Source organism: Eleutherodactylus coqui, chromosome 1, assembly GCF_035609145.1.
Source record: "Eleutherodactylus coqui strain aEleCoq1 chromosome 1, aEleCoq1.hap1, whole genome shotgun sequence".
Lineage (NCBI taxonomy): Eukaryota > Metazoa > Chordata > Amphibia > Anura > Eleutherodactylidae > Eleutherodactylus > Eleutherodactylus coqui.
Window position 1 is genome coordinate 531,037,496 of NC_089837.1, and position 22,158 is coordinate 531,059,653.

The window sequence follows — 22,158 nt, forward strand, 5'->3', positions numbered from 1 at the left end:
GATGAAACTTTAAATTTATTTCACTTTTTAAAAACCTTTTATGCGATCTCTGTTATCCAATAGATAGCACACCGCGGCCCCCGGTGACAGCTCCCAGCTATCGGCCACCTCCGGAGCCCGATATGTCACACACACAGACCGCGGAGCTTTAGCCTACAGGATCGGTGTGTTTTTAAAGCCCAGACATCCAAGATGTGAAAACACGTATGGGTGGTCACTAAGGGGTTAAGCTACCCGTATACAAATCAACTTTTTGGACACCACCGTAAAGAATTGTCCACTAGCCTTCCTAAAATTAGTGGCTAGTTCGGTCGCTTATCGTTCGGTTTAAACAGCAGTCCTTCAAACAATTTGGCCACTTATCAAGCCACGTCCACGTATAAGCACTGCCAAACGACCCAGCGAACGGACGAGATGACGAGAATTCCAACCGGTTAGCTTCACATCTATACACTCATCGCTTGAAAGCAAAAAAAGTCGTTGGGTCGTTTGTTCCTTCAAATGACAATTGTTGTGTGTAAACGGGCCCTAAGGTTCGGAGCTGCTGTAGCATCATGTAAGGTCTCATCTACAGGATGACTTGGCTTCTCTCACTGAGGACAATCACATTTGCTCTACTGGCTGATGGCCCTTCTACACAGGCTGATAGTCTGTCAAACGACGTCACTGCTAAGGTTATCAGCGCTCCGGCAGAGCGTTTACACTGAAAGACTGGCTGCTGGATGGAGGGCTTCTTGTCCGCCTCTCGCTCAGCACTTCACCTCCCTGAGCGGGGAGCGTTTACATGGCAAGAGAAGCCAACAAGATTTATTAATCAGCGTAAACAACCGCGAACATTAACTGAGCACATTTTATTCACATTCACAGTGAACTATTATTGGTCATATTCATTCATTTCAACGAATCGTGAGCAATAATCATTATGCGGCCTTAACACAAAACGTTGTTTCTTTTTACTTAGGAGGATGGATAGAGAGAAATAGGGGAGCAACGCATGGAGGGGATGGAGAGAAATAGGGGAGCAGCACGTGAGGGGGATAGAGAGAAATGGAGGAGCGGCACGTGAGGGAGATGGAGAGAAATGGGGGAGCGGCCCGTGAGGGGGATGGAGAGAAATGGGAGAGCGGCCCGTGAGGGGGATGGAGAGAAATGGGGGAGCGGCACATGAGGAGGATAGAGAGAAATGGAGGAGCGGCACGTGAGGGGGATAGAGAGAAATGGGGGAGCGGCACGTGAGGGGGATGGAGAGAAATGGAGGAGCGGCACGTGAGGGGGATGGAAAGAAATGGGGGAGCAGCATGTGAGGGGGACAGAGAGAATTAGGGAGTGGCATGTGAGGGGGAATGGAGAGAAATGGGGGAGCATCGCATGGGGGGATGGATAGATGGTTGAGCGACACATGAGGGGCATAGATAGAAATGGGGGAGCGGCACGTGAGGGGGATAGAGAGAAATGGGGGGGCGGCCCGTGAGGGGGATGGAGAGAAATGGGGGAGCGGCGTGTGAGGGGGACAGAGAGAATTAGGGAGTGGCATGTGAGGGGGAACGGAGAGAAATGGGGGAGCATCGCATGGGGGGATGGATAGATGGTTGAGCGACACATGAGGGGCATAGATAGAAATGGGGGAGCGACACGTGAGGGGGATAGAGAGAAATGGGGGAGCGGCACGTGAGGGGGATGGAGAGAAATGGGGGAGCAGCACGTCAAGGGGGAACGTAGAGAAATGGGGGAGCGGCACATGAAGGGGGAACGGAGAGAAATGGGGGAGCGGCATGTGAAGGAACGGAGAGAAATGGGGGAGCGGCACGTGAAGGGGAAAGGAGAGAAATGGGGGAGTGTGGCGTGACTCGGACAGAGAGAAAAAATGGGGAGTGTCACATGGGGGAATGAGAGAAATAGGGGAGCGGCACGTGAGGGGGAAGCAGAGAAATGGTGAAGTGTGGCGTGAGGGGGACAGAGAAATGGGGGAGCGTTGCATGGTGGGGATGGAGAGAAATGTGGGAGCGGCGCGTGAGGGGGAAGGAGAGAAATGGTGAAGTGTGGCGTGAGGGGGATAGAGAGAAATGGGGGAGCGTGGCATGGGGGTGGAGAGAAATGGGGGAGTGGCACGTGACTGGGACAGAGAGAAATAAAGCGTTCTGTGATCAACCAATATACAGGGAGTTTCATGTATAAAGTTGCTGTAACAGATGCATATTGTGCTTCTCCTGCTGAACACATGTTCCTTCTAATACGTTACCCAGTTGTGGCCGGCTGGCTGTTGCTGAAATGTTGATGCATGATGTGCCCTCCTTTGGAGCCATCTTCAACCTAAATACAGTTCCAGTTCAGTAGACCTGTGTGGTGTTATTGGTGTGAGACTTCATCCTATTGCAGTACCACAATGTGGCCAAGACTTCACCTGGCTGACTGACATATTGTGCAATCTGGTGTATAAGTCCCCTCCTTTATACACTACAATTTGTCCTATAATTACCAATCAGTGAGCTCCTGTACTTCATGGAAGATGTTCCTCCAGATGTGATTTTGCACTTTGTCTTTGTTTTTTCCTCAGGTTCCTCAGGTACAGGACTCACAGCTTAAGTTATTTTCTAGAAGACGATGGTCCTTCTCATCAATGACACACCGAGGATGGAGGGCAGAAGCTACAAGGCTTCAAGGATATTGGACCTCACCTTGGAGATCATCTCCTTGATAACTGGAGAGGTGAGAAAAAAAAGGTTTGGTACCATGTTAGCCAGTACAGCAAAGTGTGATTGTTCTTAGTAAGAGAAATCAAGTAATCTTGTAGATATGATACATTTTAATGACTAACAATAATAATAATAATCTTTATTTGTATAGCGCCAACATATCCCGCAGCGCTTACATAGACAGGGGGAATACAGAGAGACAAAAAGTACAAAAATTACAGAACCACGGTTACATACTATAGTAATTAGCTATTGGAAATAGAGGGTGAGGGTCCGGCTCCAACGAGCTTACATACTACAAGTAATGGGGTGATACAGAAGGTAAAGGGCTGGAGATGTGCGAAGCATGATGAGGTGGAGAGTGAGGGATGCTATACACACAGACAATGGTCAGACATTTAGCCGTGTGACGGCAGAAGCGGTATGACTGCAGGGGAAGTTGATGGTGGCTAGCAAGGATTGCAGTCAGTAGGTCAGGGAGCATGTTATCAGGCGGAGTACAGAGGGGTTTGTTTAGGGAATGCGGTATGCCTCCCTGAAGTGGTGCGTTTTTAGAGCACGCCTGAAGTTCTGCGAGTCCTGGATTGCCTGGGTAGCCTTTGGTAGTGCGTTCCAGAGGACCGGTGCTGCTCTGGAGAAGTGTTGGAGGCAGGAATGAGAAGTTCGAATTAGAGGGGTGCCCAGTCTAGTTTCGTTAGCAGAGCGGAGAGCCCGGGCTGGCTAGTGGATTGAGATAAGGGAGGCAATATAGGGGGCGCTGCGCTGTGGAGGGCTTTGTGGAGGAAGGTAGTAAGTTTAAATTGAATTCTGTATTTAACGGGCAGCCAGTGCAGTGACTGGCACAGGGCAGAGGCATCCGAGTAGCGGCTGGACAGGAGGATGAGCCTGGCTGCCGCATTCAGGATGGATTGGTGAGGGTAGAGTCTGTTGCAGGGGAGGCCGATCAACAACGAGTTGCAATAACCGAGCTGTGAGTTGATGAGGGCAACAATAAGCGTTTTTAGCGTGTCTACAGTGAGAAAAGACCGGATTCTTGCGATACTTGATGTTACAGCAAGCTTTTGGGTTCTTCTGTTGTCCCTTCATCAGGTTAATTTAAACTGCTTTGAATGGGTCACAAATATAATATACAAATGCAGAAGAGAGGTGGGATACCCCTCTTGATCTAAATAAATGTTCATATACAAAATTTGAGACTTAAAATAACACCAGACAATCTGAGCAAAGAGATAAATACTTAATCAGTCCACTGAGCTGAGGAATGTGACAGTTTAATGATGTATGTTATCTCTAATTTAAAAACTGCACATAGAATGAGATGGAACCACTACCTCTGCAGCATCACCTATTGGATGTCAAGATTCTTACAAATCAATTTCTGAATTTTTATGAAATTTAAAATAAAACAAAAAGTAATGATTGGGAAGAGAACATCCCTCTTGGCCTCCTTCAGACCTTTCATATTCTCCACTGGTGCAAGAATCCCGGGCTGAGGTTCATTCCATTCTTGAGACTATCACACATGGCTTATACTGTCAAATTCTTCTGTGACGATGTGATTTGAAGTTGCCCTTCAGTATGATAACTCTCATCTGCTCTATGCTGTGTCCCTGACCACAAAAATGTTTTGCCACAGATAATTCCGTCTTTTCCTCTCCTATTGAGTGGTGATGAGATCTCATCCTGGCTCTCAGTTTTTGTCCTGTTTCCCAGATATAATCCCCCCCCCAACAGGACACTTACTGCAGCGGATCAGGTACACAACATTAGACATGTTTTAAACTTCATAAATATTCAGAAATTGATTTGTAAGAATGTTGCCATCCAATAGGTGGTGCTGCAGAGGTAGGGTTTCCATCTCCTTCTACCATATGTGCAGTTTTTAAAGGAGAGATAACAGACATCATTAAACTGTCATATGCCTCAGTTCAGTGGACTGATTAAGTATTTATCTCTTTGCTCAGATTGTCTGGTGTTATTTTAAGTGTCCCTCCTCCCCTCTCCATTGTATATAATATTTGTGCCCCATCCAAACCAGTTAAGCCTGATGAATGGTCTATAGAAGAACCTGAAAGCTCACTATAACATTATGTATTTGTGTTAGCCATTAAAAGGTATCATATCTACAAGATTACCTGGTTTCTCTTAGTGAGAACAATCACACTTTACTCTTATCTCTACTACTATAACAGGTTAAGGATTCTGAAGATACCGTTCCACATAGGCAATTATTTCCCAAATGATTTATTGAAATAGCAATTTGGATGATAATAGTCCCATGTACATGAGACTGCCAGGGCTCTGAGTGAGAAATCGCTCGCTTGTTGGAGTCTTCTGGTTTTTAGTAGGACTAAAAACCAAACATCTGTCAGGCTGCGTAAACAGGCAGTCGTTCAACGATGAGCGACAGACTGCCTGTTTACTGAGAATAGAAGCCGGAACGATCTCCATAAAGCACAGGGCAAATAATTGGGTGCTACTGTGTCGGATGGCTATTAGGCACTTATGCACCTCATATTAGTCCTGTGTAAAGGTTCCTTTAGACTAGTGATCAGTGTCTCTCCATACACAGGATTACAAAGTAATGAAGAATTTGTCTGGTGAGTGTGTGACCCCCTGTGTGTCAGATGGGTGGAGCCGGACCCCGAGCCCCATCACCGAACCTCCACTATATTCACTGATACATGAGCAGAAAATCCTAGAACTTACCAACAGGATCACCAAGCTACTGACCGGAGAGGTAAGCACTGCCTGGAATGTGGGACATTATACAATAACGCCAAGGAAGGGTCTGGGTGATGACGGTATATTGTGTTGTCAGGTTCCTATAAGGTGTCAGGACGTCACTGTCTATTTCTCCATGGAGGAGTGGGAGTATGTAGAAGGACACAAGGATCTGTACAAGGACGTCATGATGGAGGACCACTGGCCCCTCACATCACCGGGTAAGAGGAGACCTTCCTGATTATAGAGGAGACATCAGGTATGAGGGTCACCTAGACTCCCCCATCATCTGATCATCACATATAGACAATGTATTCAGTCACTGTATATATTTCCTATAGATGGATCGAGTCAGAGTAATCCACCAGAGAGATGGCCCAGTCCTCCATATTCCCAAGACTGTCCAGAGGAAAATCAATATATCCTACCGGATGATCAGGTAGATGGAGCTGAGATTCCTGCAGATCCTCTATAGATGGATGTAATGAAGCTTTATAGTAAGTCTGCCTGTCCACGGGCGTTGTGGTATCCCATGGCAGATAGGTGTTGTGGTATCCCTCTGCAGATCTCCACCGGGGAGCAGGAGCCAGACGACGGATCTCCGCGGTGAGCCTATCTGATAGATAGGCTCACCACAGAGAATAGCGGCAATTTGCAGCATGCCGTGATTTGCTGCCCATGAGCGGAGAATCGCTATGATTCATGGACAGGGGAACTGAGCTTTCCATAGCAAAACTATGGAAAGTGTGCACTGCATCCCCTGTGGCTAGATTATCGCCCCGAGGAACGCAATGTAAAAATGCCCGTGGACAGGTAGCCTTAACCTCTCGGCCGCAGTGACGTGTACGCTCTATATGATGATATTGGTGGCTGTGGTAGGTAGCGGCTACAAATGGCTTCTGGTTACATAATAGATTGTGTTCTCCTTCCGGCTGTTCGGACATCCACTGGTAAGTGATAGTCTGTGTGGATAAATGTGTAGTCCTGCAGTGTAGATGTACATTACAGACTAACCTAACAGAGGAGGAGCAGCAGTACTACAGACAAGAGCTATCTAAATTAAAACAAGTGAGCATACCTAGCTGTTTTCCAAGTGTACTGTGTGACTTGGGATTAGTGACCGGATTCAGCGACTTTGGAAGAGTATTTTTTTATTTAATTACTGCTTATTTGGTATTTAGCTTTTTTTGCATATATTTTCATGAAATCTGTATGATCCCCATTTAGAATGAGCTCCATGATTGACAATGCCACCAGCTTGTGCCATGTATGTAGGCCGTGAACAGGTACATACTGCTATCGAGATGTGAGCATGTCACACATTTGAAAGCCCAGATCCTGGATCAAAACGAGCAGCTTGCAACATTGAGATCCATTGGCAATATGGAAAGGAGTTTGCTGCTCATCTGCTGGGGAGATGTGGAGGTGGATGGTAGCATGGGAGAGCAGGATGAGCTGCTGTTTGACAGGAGGAGGGGTAGAGGGAAGAGATCCAGGGAGGCTAGTCCTGAAATGGCTCAACCCAAGAAGTTTGCAAAGTTGGCAGATGAAGGGAATACCTTAATCACTGCTGCAGCATTACATGGCCCTTGATCACCAGGGGGATGTCTGCTACAGTAGGAAGGAATATAGGAGTGCAGGGCAGACTAGACAGGTTCTGGTAGTGGGGAACTCAATTATAAGGTAGATAGCCACAACGATGTGTTGTCTTCCTGGCACTCGAGTTCGACACATCGCAATTCAGGTTGACAGATTACTGGGAGGGGCTGGTGAGGGTCCAGCGGTCATGGTTCATATGAGCAACAATGATGGAGTTAGAGGTAGAAGGAAGGCCCTTATAAACAATTTCTGGGAACTAGGATGTAAGCTTAGGATATCCAAAGTAGTAGTTTCTGAAATACTACCTGTACAACGTGCCACACAAGAAAGGCAGCAGAGGTTAGGGAGGTCAACAAGTGGCTCAGGAGTTAGTATAAGTAGGAGGGGTTTGGGTTCCTGGAGAACTGGCCTGACTCTGCTGTTGGCTACAGGTTCTACCGTAGGGATTGGCTGCATCTTAATGGGTAGGAGGCAACTGTGCTGGAGGAGAAAATGGCTAGAAGGCTGGAGGAGTGTTTAAACTAAGGACTGGGGGAGGGCAATCAGAGAGATAGGGGAGAAGACAGTGTAGACAGTGACCTGGGTCTAAGTAATGGAATTAGGGGTAGAGCAGTGGGAAGGGTTAGTACAGTTAGAACTGGCAGGAGAGTTAATAGGGATAGACTTAATATAAAAAATAACCTAAACCTTTTTAACTGTATGGTGACTTAAGGCCCATTTACACAGAGCGATAATCGCTAAGAAAATCACTAAAAGGCGATTGTTTGAGTGATCATCGTTGTGTCTGAAAGCGCGTCCATCGTGCACTTTTCATGCACTGCTAGCTGATCGTTAAATTCAGTCCAACCTAAAAATTGTCCTTCATCCTTATCAGCAGTTCTCCACGGGGAGTGCTGATAGCATTGTTTCCCGTTGGAGAACAAAGGATCGGAACTTCTTTAATCTTACTGACTGAAATAATGTCCTCAAAATAAGAGTGAAAGAACACAGTATCAGCGCCTCATATTTCGTGTGGTTTTTTTATACTGGTGAATAAAGAGTTAACTCACCTGGTGTCTAGTGGAACTCTCTGGCTGGAGAGTCCACCGACACCTATTATCCGCGTCAGCTTATAGTAGCCACCCTGGGTCCTTGATCCGGATCTCCGGAGAGTCGTCTTGGGGTTACAGCCCTGGTATGGCTGTAGCATAAAGTAGCACACAGAGAAATAGAAAGTTTTTAAAGAGGAAATAAATTTATATAAATATATTTTAGATATATATTTATAAAATTATGAGAATGTATGTACTTATGTTTAAGAGAACAGATGGTATATTGGTAATTAAATCATTATATATTGTGTTAAATCGATGATATTGGTAGTGAAAGGGAGCTAATTGCGTTTTACTTGCGTTTTTTATTTTTCTGACATTTTTAGTTATCTTAAAGTGTTTTAGATGTATACTGTATTGTATCCTTGTAAGAGAGAAATCATATATTTTTGGTTGAAATGTATAATAGTGGTTTTCAAAATGTGGGTATAGGAAGAATCCTATTAGAACAGATAGACTTAGGGGCTTTTTTTTATGAATGAGCGATCATGTGATATAAAAAAGGTGACGTAGTATACTTATGATAGAATGACGGAATCGTCACAGCTCCAGGTTCCTGATTGAATAATGGAGTTTTACTATGAGAAAGCTTTTTATGAATGAGCAGTCATGTGATTTGAAAAAATGACGTGCTAACTCACTCAAAATAAGAGTACAAACCATAAATGGGAAATATTTAAAACATCCCAAATAATTACTGTGAGCGGGTCACACCTTACAGGAATAAAAGGGTTAGGAATAGGAGGAAACCAATGTGGCTTAATAAATATGTAAAAGGGACAATAAACAACAAAAATAAATAGTTTAAACAACTAAAACAAGAAGGCAACAAAGAAGCACAATTAGGAAAAAAATAAATTATGTAAAAATTAGATAAGTTCAGCCAGGATGGAGACAGAGAGATGTATTGGCAAAGTGAGTAAAACTAACACTAAACTGTTCTTCAGTTATACAAATAGTAAAAAGATTAATGCTGAAAGTGTTGGCCTTTTAATAAATAATGTAGAAAAAAATTGTAGAGGCTGATGAGGAGAAAGCAAATCTATTAAATATTTTGTTTTTCTCTGTGAATAAACTGGAGAAAAAGCTGCCAGATGAGATGCAGAGTGATAAAGTAAACTCTCCACTAAATATCACCAGTTTAACCCTGGAAGACGTGCAGAGCTGCCTGAAAAAGATTAAAATAGACAAACAACCTTGGGTTTTAAGAGAATTAAGTAATGAGATAGATAGATCTTTGTTTCTTATCTTTAAGGACTCTATAGTGACGGGTCTGTTCTACTGGATTGACGCATAGCCAATGTGGTCCCAATATTCGTAAAGGGGTCAAAAAGTGAACCTGGAAACTACAGGCCAGTAAGTCTTACTTCTATTGTGGGTAAAATGTTTGAAGGGTTTCCAAGAGATGCCATCCGGGAGTAGCTCAAGGAAAATAGCTGTATATCTGCTTATCAGCATGGGTTTATGAGGGGTCACTCCTGTCAAGCCAATTTGATCAGCTTTTATGAGGAAGTAATTTCTAGACTGGATCGGAGAGAGTCATTCGATCTTGTGTATGTGGACTTTTCCAAAGAGAATCTGGATAAGTTGGGGGCTTGAGCAGAAAAGTGACAAATTAGGTTTAACATTGATAAATGTAAAGTTATGCAAATGGACAGAGAAACTACATGTCACCATTACACACTAAATGGGAAATCACTGGGAAATACTGACATGGAAAAGGACTTGGGGATGTCTGTGACATCCAGGCCGCCCAGACCTACCCATGGACCCTGAAGTGTCACCATGTGGGCTAAGGACTGTTGAGTCTAGAGGCCCAGTCAGTCCTAGAACAGACTCCCTCCTCTCAACCTGTTAATTTCCCCCTCCATTATCGAGGTGCCATTTGAAAAAATTGGGATGAATCTAGTGGGTCCCATAGTCAAATTGGCAAAAGGACATCGGTATATCCTGGTTGTGCTAGATTATGCTACATTATAGTCTGAAGCTGTTGCTTTAAAAAATACTACAGTACCATCAAAAGCATTGCACGGGAGTTGTCCCTTATGTTTTCCAGGACAAGGATTCTTAAAGAAATCCTTACTGACCAGGGGACACCGTTTATCTCCAAGATAATGAAAGCACTGTGCCACCTCTTTAAAATCCAGCACATACGTACCTCTGTGTACCACCCTCAGAGAGATGGATTAGTAGAGAGATTTAACAACACTCTAAGGCCTTAGTCAGACGGGCGTTTTTTCGCGCGATTTGCGGATCGCATGACGGATGCGCATCCGCAAATCGCGTGACCGGTGCGCGCAAGTCGCCCGCAAATCGCCCGAAAATCTGCTCCTAGCCGCGTTTCATTAGAAACGGGCCGGAGCTGTCCAGCGCATTGCATTCAATGGAGACGGCAATAGAGCCGCCTCCATTTAAAGCAATGCGCTGCGGGCGAGCCCGGGATGAATTGTCGGGAAGGGCTTAAATATATAAGCCCTTCCCTGCAATTCATCCTAAAATGTGTTAAAATAAAAAAAAATTGTATACTCACCTTCTCCCGGCAGCCGGAGCTCCGCGCGGCCGTCCTGCAGTGGGTGTGAAGGGGGTGTGAGTCAGACCTGCCCCCTGATTGGCTCAGCGCTGAGCCAATCAGAGGCATGCCTCACTCACACCCATTCATGAATTCATGAATGGATGTGAGTCAGACCTGCCCCTGATTCGCTCAGCGCTGAGAGGCAGCAGTCACTCACCCATTCATGAATTCATGAATGGGTGTGTGAGTGAAACCGGCCTCTGATTGGTCAGGGCTGTGACCAATCAGAGGGAGATCATTCAGCAGGAGGGGATTTTAAAGCCCCGCCGGCTGAATAGTGCCGAGAAGCAGTTCAGGAGAACTGACAGCGGCCGCGGCTGGACTCCGGCTGCAGCGGAAAGGTGAGTATACAATTTTTTTTTATTTTAACACATTTTAGGATGAATTGCAGGGAAGGGCTTATATATTTAACCCCTTCCCGACAATTCACCCCGCGCACGCCGGCAGCCCATTGCTTTCAATGGAGCGGCTGTATTGCCGCTCCATTGAATTCAATGGGCAAACATCGTTCTTCTCTGTCCCAGCTGTTACAGCTGTGGCAGAGAAGAATGATTTGTCTTCTATATGTTCTCAATGGGGTCGGCGCTGCTGCCGCCGGCCCCATTGAGCGCATATACAGAAGAGAACAGGAATCGCAGATGGCAGATAGGTGCGATCTGCGATTTTTTGTTCTATAATTTATCGAACGAGTGCATAAAAAGCGCTCATGCGTCCGATACCATTGCAAAGCAATGGTTTTATAAAACCGCCGGACGCATGCGCATGCGCAAATCGCGGCTAAAAACGCCCGTCTGACTAAGGCCTAAAGCAAATGTTGAAGAGGGTAGTAGCCAAAGATGGCTGTGACTGGGACCCGTCTATTACCATACCTGATGTTCTCCATTGGAGAAGTACCATAGGTGTCTACCGGTTTCTCTGCCTTTGAGTTGGTCTATGGCTGTCACCCAAGGGGGCTGCTGGATGTAGCCAAAGAAAGATGGGAAACAAAGTCTACTTCTTACAAGAGCATTATTGAGCATGTAGCACAGATACAGGACCACATTTCTACTATAATGCCTATTGTCAGGGACAACCTGCAGAAGGCGTAAGAGGCCCAGAGCAGAGTGCATAGTTGGCCTGCCAAGGTTAGAAATTTTAATATTGGCGACCAAGTCTTGGTCTTGGTACCTATGATGGAAAGCAAACTTCTCTCCAAATGGCAAGGTCCCTATGAGAGGGCTGAAGACATAAATTATAAAGTACACCAACTGGGGAGAATAAAGCCTTACTAGATCTATTTATTTAAGGTCTGGAAGGATAGAGAATTGTTGGATGCCATGGGTGTTAGGGAGGGAAAGGTGCAGCAACCTTTTCCCGCAGCTAGAATAGGAGACTCCATCACAGTGCACCAACAACAAGAGGCCAAAGAGTTTCTACAGAGAAATAAAAGAAAGTTCTCTGACCAGCCAGGTCGTACACATGTAATAAAGCATGACATAATAACAGCCTGGGATGAAGGTAAACCTAAAACCATACAGGATACCAGAAGCACGTAGAGAAGCAATCTCTATGGAGGTCAAGCATATTCTGGAGCTAGGAGTGATTGAGGAGTCAAAGAGTGGGTAGTCAAGCCCCATTGTTTTCATTCCCAAACCAAATGGCACTTGGAGGTTCTGTAATGACTTCAGAGAACGAAACAAAATCTTCAAGTTCGATGCTTACCCCCATGCCAAGGGTGGATGAGCTTATTGAGAGATCAGGTAATGCCAGATACATTACCACTCTTGATCTTACAAAAGGGTACTGGCAAATACTTTGGGCAGATAGAGCCAAAGAGAAAACCATATTTGCCACCCCAGATGGTTTGTTCCAATACAAAAACGTGCCATTTTGATTGCACGGGTCGCCGGCTACTTTTCAGAGGTTCATGGACTGGATTTTGAGGCAACATTGTGAATCTTCAGCTGCATACCTAGACGATATGGTCATTTACAGTTCAGACTGGGAGAGTGACCTGTGCAAAGTACAGGCGGTCATGGATGCAATAATGGATGCAGGCCTGACCATAAACCTGGAAAAGTGTGCTTTAGGCTTGGAGGAAGCAAAATACCTTGGCTATATCATTGCGAGAGGTGTAATCAAGCCACAGGCCAATAAGTTGGCCGCCATACAGAGTAGGCCTAGACCTTTGAATAAGAAACATGTCAAAGCTTCACTGGGTATTATCGCAGGTGTGTGCCAAATTTTGCCTCCATAGCTGCACCATTGACTGATTTGACTAAAGGTCGGAAGTCAGTGATGGTGACGAGGACTCCAGAGGCAGAGAAGGTCTTTCAGAGCCTCAAGTTTGCTTTGTGCCAATAGCCAGTACTAATCACCCCTGACGTCACCAAGGAGCTTACAGTGCAGACAGATGCTTCTGACATGGGTTTGGGTGCAGTGTTATCCCAATCGATATATGGTAATGAACATCCAATAATATTATATTTAGGTTGGAAGCTGTCCCCTGGGTACAAAACGTAGGTTGATTTCTGACCATGCCCCCTTAACCTGGATGAAGCAAGACCAAAAAACTAAAGGCAAGATGGTTTAAGAGGGGCCTAGACGCCTTTCTTGAGCGTTGTAATATAATATATCTTATAATCACTGATTATTTCAGTAGGGGTGGTGGTCCGGGGATTATTCTGATTGCCAGATTGGAGTCAGGGAGAATTTTTTTGCCCTTAAATAGGGAAAATTGACTTCCACGTCATTTAAGTTTTTTGCCTTCCTCTGGATCAACATTGGGGGAAAAATAGGCTGAACTGGATGGGCAAATGTCTTTTCTCTGCTTAACATGCTATGTTGTTGCCAGTCAGCTGCTTCTAAGGCCAACAGAATCCTGTCATGTATTGGAGGAGTCATTGACTCCCCAGTTATGGCCATAATCTTACTGCTGTACAGATCATTAGTGCCGCCTCATCTAGAATATACAGTTCTGGGCTCCAGAGTCGTCTAAGGGCGGACATGATTATACGATAATACAAGAAGTCCGGTGAGCGGCTTTCCACAGTAAAGTCACCACAGAAGACAAGAGCGACCGCTGTCTGGCCGGAGGAGAGAAGGTTCCAACTCAAGCGGTGGGACCAGGCGTCTTTACTGTAAAAGCTTAAGAAAATCAGCAGCACTCAAAGTCCAAAAATGGGGAGGCTCTCTTCCTTAGTAAATGACTGCATACCAAGAGGTGGATCGAATCCAAATCCAAAGTATCACAGTGTAAGAACAAGGGATGGTAGCAGAATATGGTGCAAAATTATGCAGCCATAAGGATGCGGCTTTATTCCTCAGATATCATAGACCGAACGCAACGTTTCGACCCTTCACATGGGTCTTTGTCAAGCTCTATTCTGCTGCCATCCTTTACTGTAAAAGCTGTGAGGATGAATAATGTAAGAACCGGTGATGATGACCGGCCGCCCACTTCATGATGGACTCCGATCATTTCATGCCGGACAATAACAGAAACATTTCTGGTGACGTGTAAAACACTTGGATGACTGCTGATCCCGTCTGATTGCGGAGATTCTTCTTCTATTAGGGCAGATTGCGTCTTGGCTTTTGAGGGATTCATCAGGGCTTTGCTTATTTCTCATGTTCTTAATGTGGGATTCTTGCAGGAAAGTACTGAAGAGAGTGGACTTGGAGCGCCCCCATCAGTGTCAGTGACTGGTAAGATCCTTTCATAAATCTTTTGTTTTATTCTGCCCTTGTACATTGCAGACTGAATTTTTTTTTAATTGTCTGTGTTCCAGTGAATAAACATACGGCATTCAGTTGCAAGAAAAAGTAAGTGAACCCTTTGGAATCCTCTGGATTTCTGCATTGGTTGCTAATAAAATGTGGTCTACTTGTGTTTCTCTATAATTGTGATTTAGATACAATGTTACTAATAACACACTGATGGCTGTACCGTTCATGTTTATTTTGTGATCATTTTTGGTGCAGTGAAACAAGTAAGAAACCCTCAGTGTTAATGACTTCAACAGCTAATTGGAAAATGTAAAAATCTTTTGAATTAAAGTAGTTTTTTCACGACTCAAATTTGCTTTACAAACACTTTGCCCTTCCTTGTTGCTGCTCACCAGGACATGTGACTGCTGAAGCTAAACAATGGCGATAGAAGGCCATAGCTGTGGTCAGTGATTGAACGCAGCAATCACAAGTCTTCATTAGCAGCAATCAGGAAGGACAATGTGGTGGTGAAACCATTTTTAGTCATGAGAAAACCCCTTTGGGGAGATGAGATTAGAAGTGAGGGTTTCACGGCTGCTTTGCCCATTAAATAAAAGTGCACAATATCTGGTTACTGACAAATCTGTTCTTCCAAAGAAAGTGTCACATCTCAATGCTAACAACTTTCAGAAGACCTCAGGAGATGTGTAAGAGAGACGCAATTAGCTGTAAAAGGTTGCAAAAGCTAAAGATCTGGGTGTCCATCAATCCACGGTTGTTATCTACAGATGGAGCACATGCAGGACTGTTCTACTTTCCTTAGGAATGTCCTGCTAAAACCATTCCAAGAGCATAACTGGTAATCATGAAAGAGATGAGAAAGAACCTATGGGGAACAAAAATGAAATCTGCAGAAGAGTCTACAGACTGCAGAAACCTCTGTTCATGTATCCATTATTGGAGAAACACTGACCCAGTGTTTGTTGATGTTCACGGAAATACAGCATGAAGGAAGCTGTTGCTGTTCTAAGAAAAAAAAAAAAAACATTGTTGCCCATTTCAGATCAGAAACCATCTGGATGTCCCGTAATGCTTCTGGGAAATGTTCTATAGATGAATGGAACAAAAATAGAACTTTTTGGCACAAATGTACTACACAATATTTAAAGAACATGGCTGTACCAAAACATGGTCCAATATTGAAGCCTAGTGAAGTGGGCATCATGGTTTAGGCTATTATGGAGGAGATATCATAGTGTGGAGCTGTCTTGCTCATCAGTGTCTAGCATCTTACAGGAGAATGTAATGGCAACCAGCCAGGGCCACCAGCTTAGGAGATGTTGCATAACAAGAAACTTAACTAAAGAATGGATGAAAAAGATTTGTGTTTTGACCAATTCAAAGTCCCAAGCTTAACCCTATAGAGATGTTGTAGCATTAACAGAAGAGGACTACGCACACAAGACATCCCAGAAATAATGAGTATCTGAAACACATTTGCAGTGAGAAAAAGTGCAGAAGTAGTCCTCAACATTGTGTAAATCTTACCTGCAGTTACAAGAAACAGTTCATAGAGGTGATTGCTGCTAAATGGGATCTACACGTTATTAAATTCACGAATTTGTGTACTTTTCTCCCTGCACAGTGGATGTTAGTCATTGGAAATTATCTGCAAATCCTCAAGTAGCTTTGATTCCCTTCTCTCCCACATCTCCTCCAGTTCACTCTCAAATTTGGCAATGGAAGAAGTCATCTCCAGACTCCTCACTTCTTGCAGTACTATCTGCATTAGTGACCCTTATCTCTCACACCTCATCCAGTCTATCTTTTCGACTGTCATCAGTCGCCGTACTACAATTTTTGTTCTTTCTTTTGGTCTCTTGTAATCATGCGGTCATATCTCCATTGCTAAAGAAAGAGTTTATCGACTTGTCTTGTGCTTCCAACTCATTAATCTCCCCTTCATCTCCAAACGCTTGGAACATCTGGTCTACTCTCACCAAAAAAGTTACTCTCCGATAACTCACTCCTTGACCCCTTACAATCTGTTTTTCAGACTTTGCATTCTACAGAGACTGCCCTTACGCAAATGTTAAATGATCTCCTGAGAGCTACCAAAAATTAACTCTTATTAGTATAAATAAAATTTAGTTATGGCTTTATAAGTAAAATAAACAAACACTTTGAAACGAATCCCACCACCGCCTCAAATATTGTACCCTTAAAAGGAGAAGGCAATAAACTGTCGAAAAAATGTTCTCTAAATCGTTAGAGGGCCGAATACATTCATTAGTCGTGTTTTAGGTCAATAAGGTTTTTTGAGAAAAGAAACCCCTCCTTTGACGCCCGGGTAGGAGATGGAGGAACCCCGGGGAGTCAGCTGGACCACATATAAGTAATCAGATGAGGACAAAAGCATCCAACTGGGGCTAAAGAAGCTGTAGCCCATTAGGTGCTAGTGCATCAAGTTCATCTGAGGACCAATGATCCACAACCCCTGATGTGGCCAATATCTCTGAAAAGAAAGTAGTGCAGAATGTAGCTTCAGATGCTGTTTCACAGCATACGACTGGTATCGATTTGCACATAGACCATAAACAGAGCTTGGATTGTACAGAGCTTCACCAGCTAAATGAATCACCCTAACAGAGCAACCATGTAAAAGGCTGGATTGATCTATAATACTACTCCGCACTAGTCCTTCTTATGCTTCTAAAATCTCAGGATAGAATGGAAATAAATGCTTGTAGTTTTAATACCTTTGGTGCCACCAGCAGTTAGCTTGTTTTGGTTCAACGTGTTTCTACTGATTGCTCACTTTCATCAGGAACCAAATTAACACTACTGTACAGTCAACAGTTGGAAATATGGCTGTATACTGTAAGCCATAGGTAAGGCAGATACACCGTCACCCAATGAACAGTGAAGACTGTATACGGCACTCCCCGTGTAGTTGTTAGAAAGGACAAAAAATGTTCTTAGATTTCTGAATCTCCTAATACTAGTCTCATGTAGGTCCAGATATTGGATCCTATTAATGTGAAGGGCTGCCTAGAGATAATAGTAGTCCTAGTATAATAACCAGAGGGTCTATCTAAAGCTCTTCTGGTGAGAACACATTCATAACTAGAGCCTAAGACCACAAAGACTATAAAAATAAAATAAAAAGAAAGGAGCCTAACAAAATCTCCAGCTTTTATGGTTGGTCTCCATGGACCGCTCATTTAGTGTATCATTTACCATCTCTACTTCTTCTCTTTCCCTTGCTCCTAGGGTTCCTCAGGGTTTGGTCCTCACTGCTCTCCTCTTTTCCATCTACACAGTCTCTATTAGACAAACCGTCAGCAGATTTGGCTTTTTTAATGATATTTATGCAGACAGCACCCAATTCTACACTTCTTCCTATGACATCACAGCCTCACTATTTCAAAATGCCATTGACTGTCTGTTTTATCTAACGCCACGTTGTCTTTCTGCCTAAGACTGACTCTTGGAAATAGAAGTTCTTGTGTTTTCACTGTCCACTGACTGAGTTAAACCAGATATTTCCTCATAGATTGTAAGCTCTTGTGTGCCCTGTTTGGGTGACACGCAATAGGTATCATAGCCTTATCATACCCGTGTGCCTAATCATTATTCAGTGCATCGGAGAAGAAAACAGAGAGAAACAATCAAGTGAGGTTTCCAAGCTTCTCTTCTGAAGCACATCTGATATGGTAAACTTAGTAGTACAAGGAGCTGATCACGAGCTCACCACCTTATCATCCACTCAAAATATAATAAGCATTTCACAGTGAATCATAGTAAGGTTACGGTTTGTGCACATTGATAGGCATTTCATAGAGAATTGATTTTCAGTGATATAAAATAATTGAAGACAGAAGACGAAGCCTTGCAGGGGCCCATCTAGTACATAAGCTAGGAATAATGCCAGCAAATCTCAAGTACACAATCACATTTGTCTAGTTCCAAAGAACTGCTCATTAGAAGGTGTTGACTTGTTGCTTTGTGAACTGCGATGAGAAGAAATAATGTAATACAACACTATTCTGGGTTACATTCACCCACCCCATTCCCTCCTCATAGACTGCAAGCTCTTGTGTCCCCCCCATTTTTCATCATAGACTACAAGCTCTTGTGTCCCCCCCATTTCCTCCTCATAGAGGGAACACAATAGCTTGCAGTCTATCTTCTTGTAGTCTGTAAGCACTTGTGAGCAGTGCCATGACTTGTTTTATTCAGATTGTCTATTGGTTCAGTCTTATTTTGTCTGTACATGTTCCCTCTCATTGATTAAGCGATATAGTATATGTTGTTGCTATATAAATAATTACGTGCTCCTTAAGACATGAGGAGTACAACTGTGTGTTATTGGCTACATTACATAGGGGGTCACTTACTTTTCCTCCCTGCACTGCAGATGATGAGTGGTATAGCTGTCTGTGTGTTAGTTACATTGGGTTTGTCTATAATTGTGTCTTTGATACAATCGGACCACATTTTATCGGCAAATAGCTGATATAGCCGACTTCGCCCAAGTTAATTTGGTGCGGGTGTTTACTTGTTCGCACAGAAAATGTTATGAAGTCGTGGTCACCGCAGAGGAATAAAATGTGTCCACCATTTTGCATGGTTCTTCTCGTTACTCAGGAAACCCCACGTGGAAGTGACCATACTTTTTTCTCATTTTGAATTAAATCAAGTTGTGTCCCCTTTAATTTTACAATTTAGGATCTAAAAAATGTTTTGGGCAAATTACAAGTTCGTAGGACAGCGGGAAGTTAGAGAATTAGTGATGAGTCAAGGCCTCTTCACATGGCTGTGTGCACAACATAGGCTCACCACTACGGAGCGTAGCTTCGCATGAATAGGTTTTTCTTTTTTTTCTGAGTATTCGAACTCCGCACTATAACATGCAAGTTTCAATAAAACAGAAGATAGGTCCTGCCCTAGCTCTCTCACCCGTACTATCAACAGGTGAGATATCACTAATGAAAACAAAACTACTGAAATGAATGGTTTCATGTCATCCCGTTATATGGCCATGATTATCTTGGCTGCATAACAGGACTAAAACATGCCTATGTGAAGCAGCCCTAAAAGTAAGGTAGATTCTCCTCAGTATATACACAGAGGTGAGGTAGATTCTCCTCAGTATACACACACACAGAGGTGAGGTAGATTCTCCTCAGTATATACACACAGAGGTGAGGTAGATTCTCCTCAGTATATACACACAGAGGTGAGGTAGATTCTCCTCAGTATACACACAGAGGTGAGGTAGATTCTCCTCAGTATATACACATAGAGGTGAGGTAGATTCTCCTCAGTATACACACAGAGGTGAGGTAGATTCTCCTCAGTATATACACACAGAGGTGAGGTAGATTCTCCTCAGTATATACACATAGAGGGGAGGTAGATTCTCCTCAGTATATACACATAGAGGTGAGGTAGATTCTCCTCTGTATATACACATAGAGGTGAGGTAGATTCTCCTCTGTATATACACATAGAGGTGAGGTAGATTCTCCTCAGTATACACACAGAGGTGAGGTAGATTCTCCTCAGTATATACACACAGAGGTGAGGTAGATTCTCCTCAGTATATGCACATAGAGGGGAGGTAGATTCTCCTCAGTATATACACATAGAGGGGAGGTAGATTCTCCTCAGTATATACACACACAGAGGGGAGGTAGATTCTCCTCAGTATATACACATAGAGCTGAGGCAGATTCCCCTCAATGTATACACACAGAGGTGAGGTAGATTCTTCTCAGTATGGTTGTGCCAAATTTTAAGTTTGTATGACACCGGGAAGCTAGAGAAGTAGTGTTGAGTCAACGAGTGAGGGCTTTTGTATACATGTGTATTATATATATATATAATTAATGCAGGTACCCAATGTATTCCAAAGGGTTCACTATTATCTCCTCACTACTTATTCAGTATGTTAGTACCACTGATAGCAGTCAGTGACTAGTGTCATATATGTATTAGTACATGGTCATATTGGTTTCTATGGCTCAGTGTGCATAAGCCATTGTGCTGGTGTGAATGGAGTGAGCGCTAGCCCCACCATTCCTAATAAAGTGTATATTTAGGGAGGCAGCAGTTTATATGTTCAGCCTTTTTTTTCCTGCTGCTTCAGCATATCTGTTGTTTTTATAACTTTTTGAGGTGAAATGTTATATGTGATTAATATAAGTTTACCGTTAAAGGGGTTTCATTCAGGGTTGTTGCTTTTGGTAAGGCTTTCTTGGGACCCTGCGTCTTTTTTCTGTTGTTGTATTTTAAAATTTGAGAAATCACGGTCATAGCGATACCAATCTATAAATGTAGTTTTTTATTTTTAGATGCGGCTGGAAAGGTTTTTAGTTTTCCTTTTTTTAATTATTATACAAATAAAAAATTTTCAAACTTTATTTTTATTTCTTTTCTACTATTTCTATCAGTCCTCATGGGGGACTTTGAACCTGCGATCACTTGTTCATTAACTTAGAGTACAGTATAATGCAATACTATGGTATTGCATTATACTGCATTCTAACAGGCTGCCTACTAAAGACCTGCCCACAGGTACATCTGTAATAGGCAAGTAGTTCTGAAGGCTCCCAGGGCTGCCATAATCATCAGGCTGTTATAATACTCAGGCGGCTCCCTCATAATGGGGGGGGGGGGGGGAATTTGAGACATTTAAAACCTGAACTGCAGCTGAACTGCAGCATTTAAAGGGCTAACAGTAGCAGTCAGAGTCATCTGTGATTGCAGCTGTTGCAAGTGGATGTCGGCTGTCATACAGCACACACCCGCCCGCCATGTTTGGCTCCCGAGCCTGCTCCATACACGTGCTGTGGGCAGCTATTTACATCCTAACTGCACGGGGAATGTCCATTTAGGACATAACTAGTCATGTATCATGAAGAGGTTAATCAAGGTATGTGCTCATTCTTATTAGCAACTAAAGGGGTTATCCGGGCTTTAAAAATTGATGGCCATTAATATCTGTATTGGACCACCGATCAAAATCCTAACCAATCATCTGATTGAAGCGTTCCACTCACTTCAGTGCAGCAAGCTTGCAGGACTCAGAAAGCCCATGATAATAAATACAGCATGAGGAGACTACATGACGACCGTTGCCCCTTCCAGTAGCAGATTGGGAAAGGTCCTGAAGGGGATGGTTGGGATGGTGGTTGGGGTATGTCCCTTGCCACCAGGGGAGTTGATGAGGCCAAGGCTATGGACTGTGCTGATGTGGGAATGGGCAGCTTGGCAGGCTGAAGCTGCTCTCCTCTGCGTCATAGTACCCTTCTGGGCAGTGGGAGGAAAGGATGAAAGTAAAACCTCGTGGCCAGGTTCCAGCCATCTCAAATCTACCGTGGGCTTGTGGTGGACCTCCTCATATTGTGCCCGGGATAGGATTTACGAGCATGAGCTCCAAGGATAGGCGAAGTATTTACAACCGTGACGCATTATGAATGATAAACCACTTTAGATAACAGGACCATCCAGCCAGTAGTAAATACAACAACTAACAAGAGTGTATATTGTCCTTTTCCAGGGTCAAGTGCCCTGTGCTACATAGGCGCTGTAAATCGGCTGTCCAGGAGAGTAGCCGAGACTCTGAAAGGGAGCCACTCCAGAGTACTGAATGAACATTGGGCCACAGGGCAGACGGCTCTGGTGTCCCTTATAGGCCAAGCCACACAGGAAAGATCTAGGTGGGCATCTTTGCAGACACATCGCTGACCAGAGAGCTCCGCAACCAATGAACGGACTGCCC

General features: G+C 43.8%; 1 protein-coding gene across 2 annotated transcripts in view; it reads left to right on the forward strand.

Annotated features, from left to right (window-relative positions):
- The window catches only part of LOC136591136 (zinc finger protein OZF-like), a 36,657-nt gene that overhangs the window by 12,403 nt on the left and 2,096 nt on the right, over window positions 1-22,158 (forward strand). Inside the window, exons 2-6 of one of the 2 annotated variants that reach the window (XM_066588475.1) lie at window positions 2,555-2,706; window positions 5,266-5,433; window positions 5,515-5,638; window positions 5,759-5,856; window positions 14,315-14,366. In XM_066588475.1, the coding sequence (XP_066444572.1) occupies window positions 2,602-2,706; window positions 5,266-5,433; window positions 5,515-5,638; window positions 5,759-5,856; window positions 14,315-14,366 (547 nt within the window). In that variant the 5' untranslated portion in view covers window positions 2,555-2,601. The remainder of the gene's footprint in view (window positions 1-2,554; window positions 2,707-5,265; window positions 5,434-5,514; window positions 5,639-5,758; window positions 5,857-14,314; window positions 14,367-22,158) is intronic. The other variant, XM_066588476.1, reaches the window with a different exon arrangement.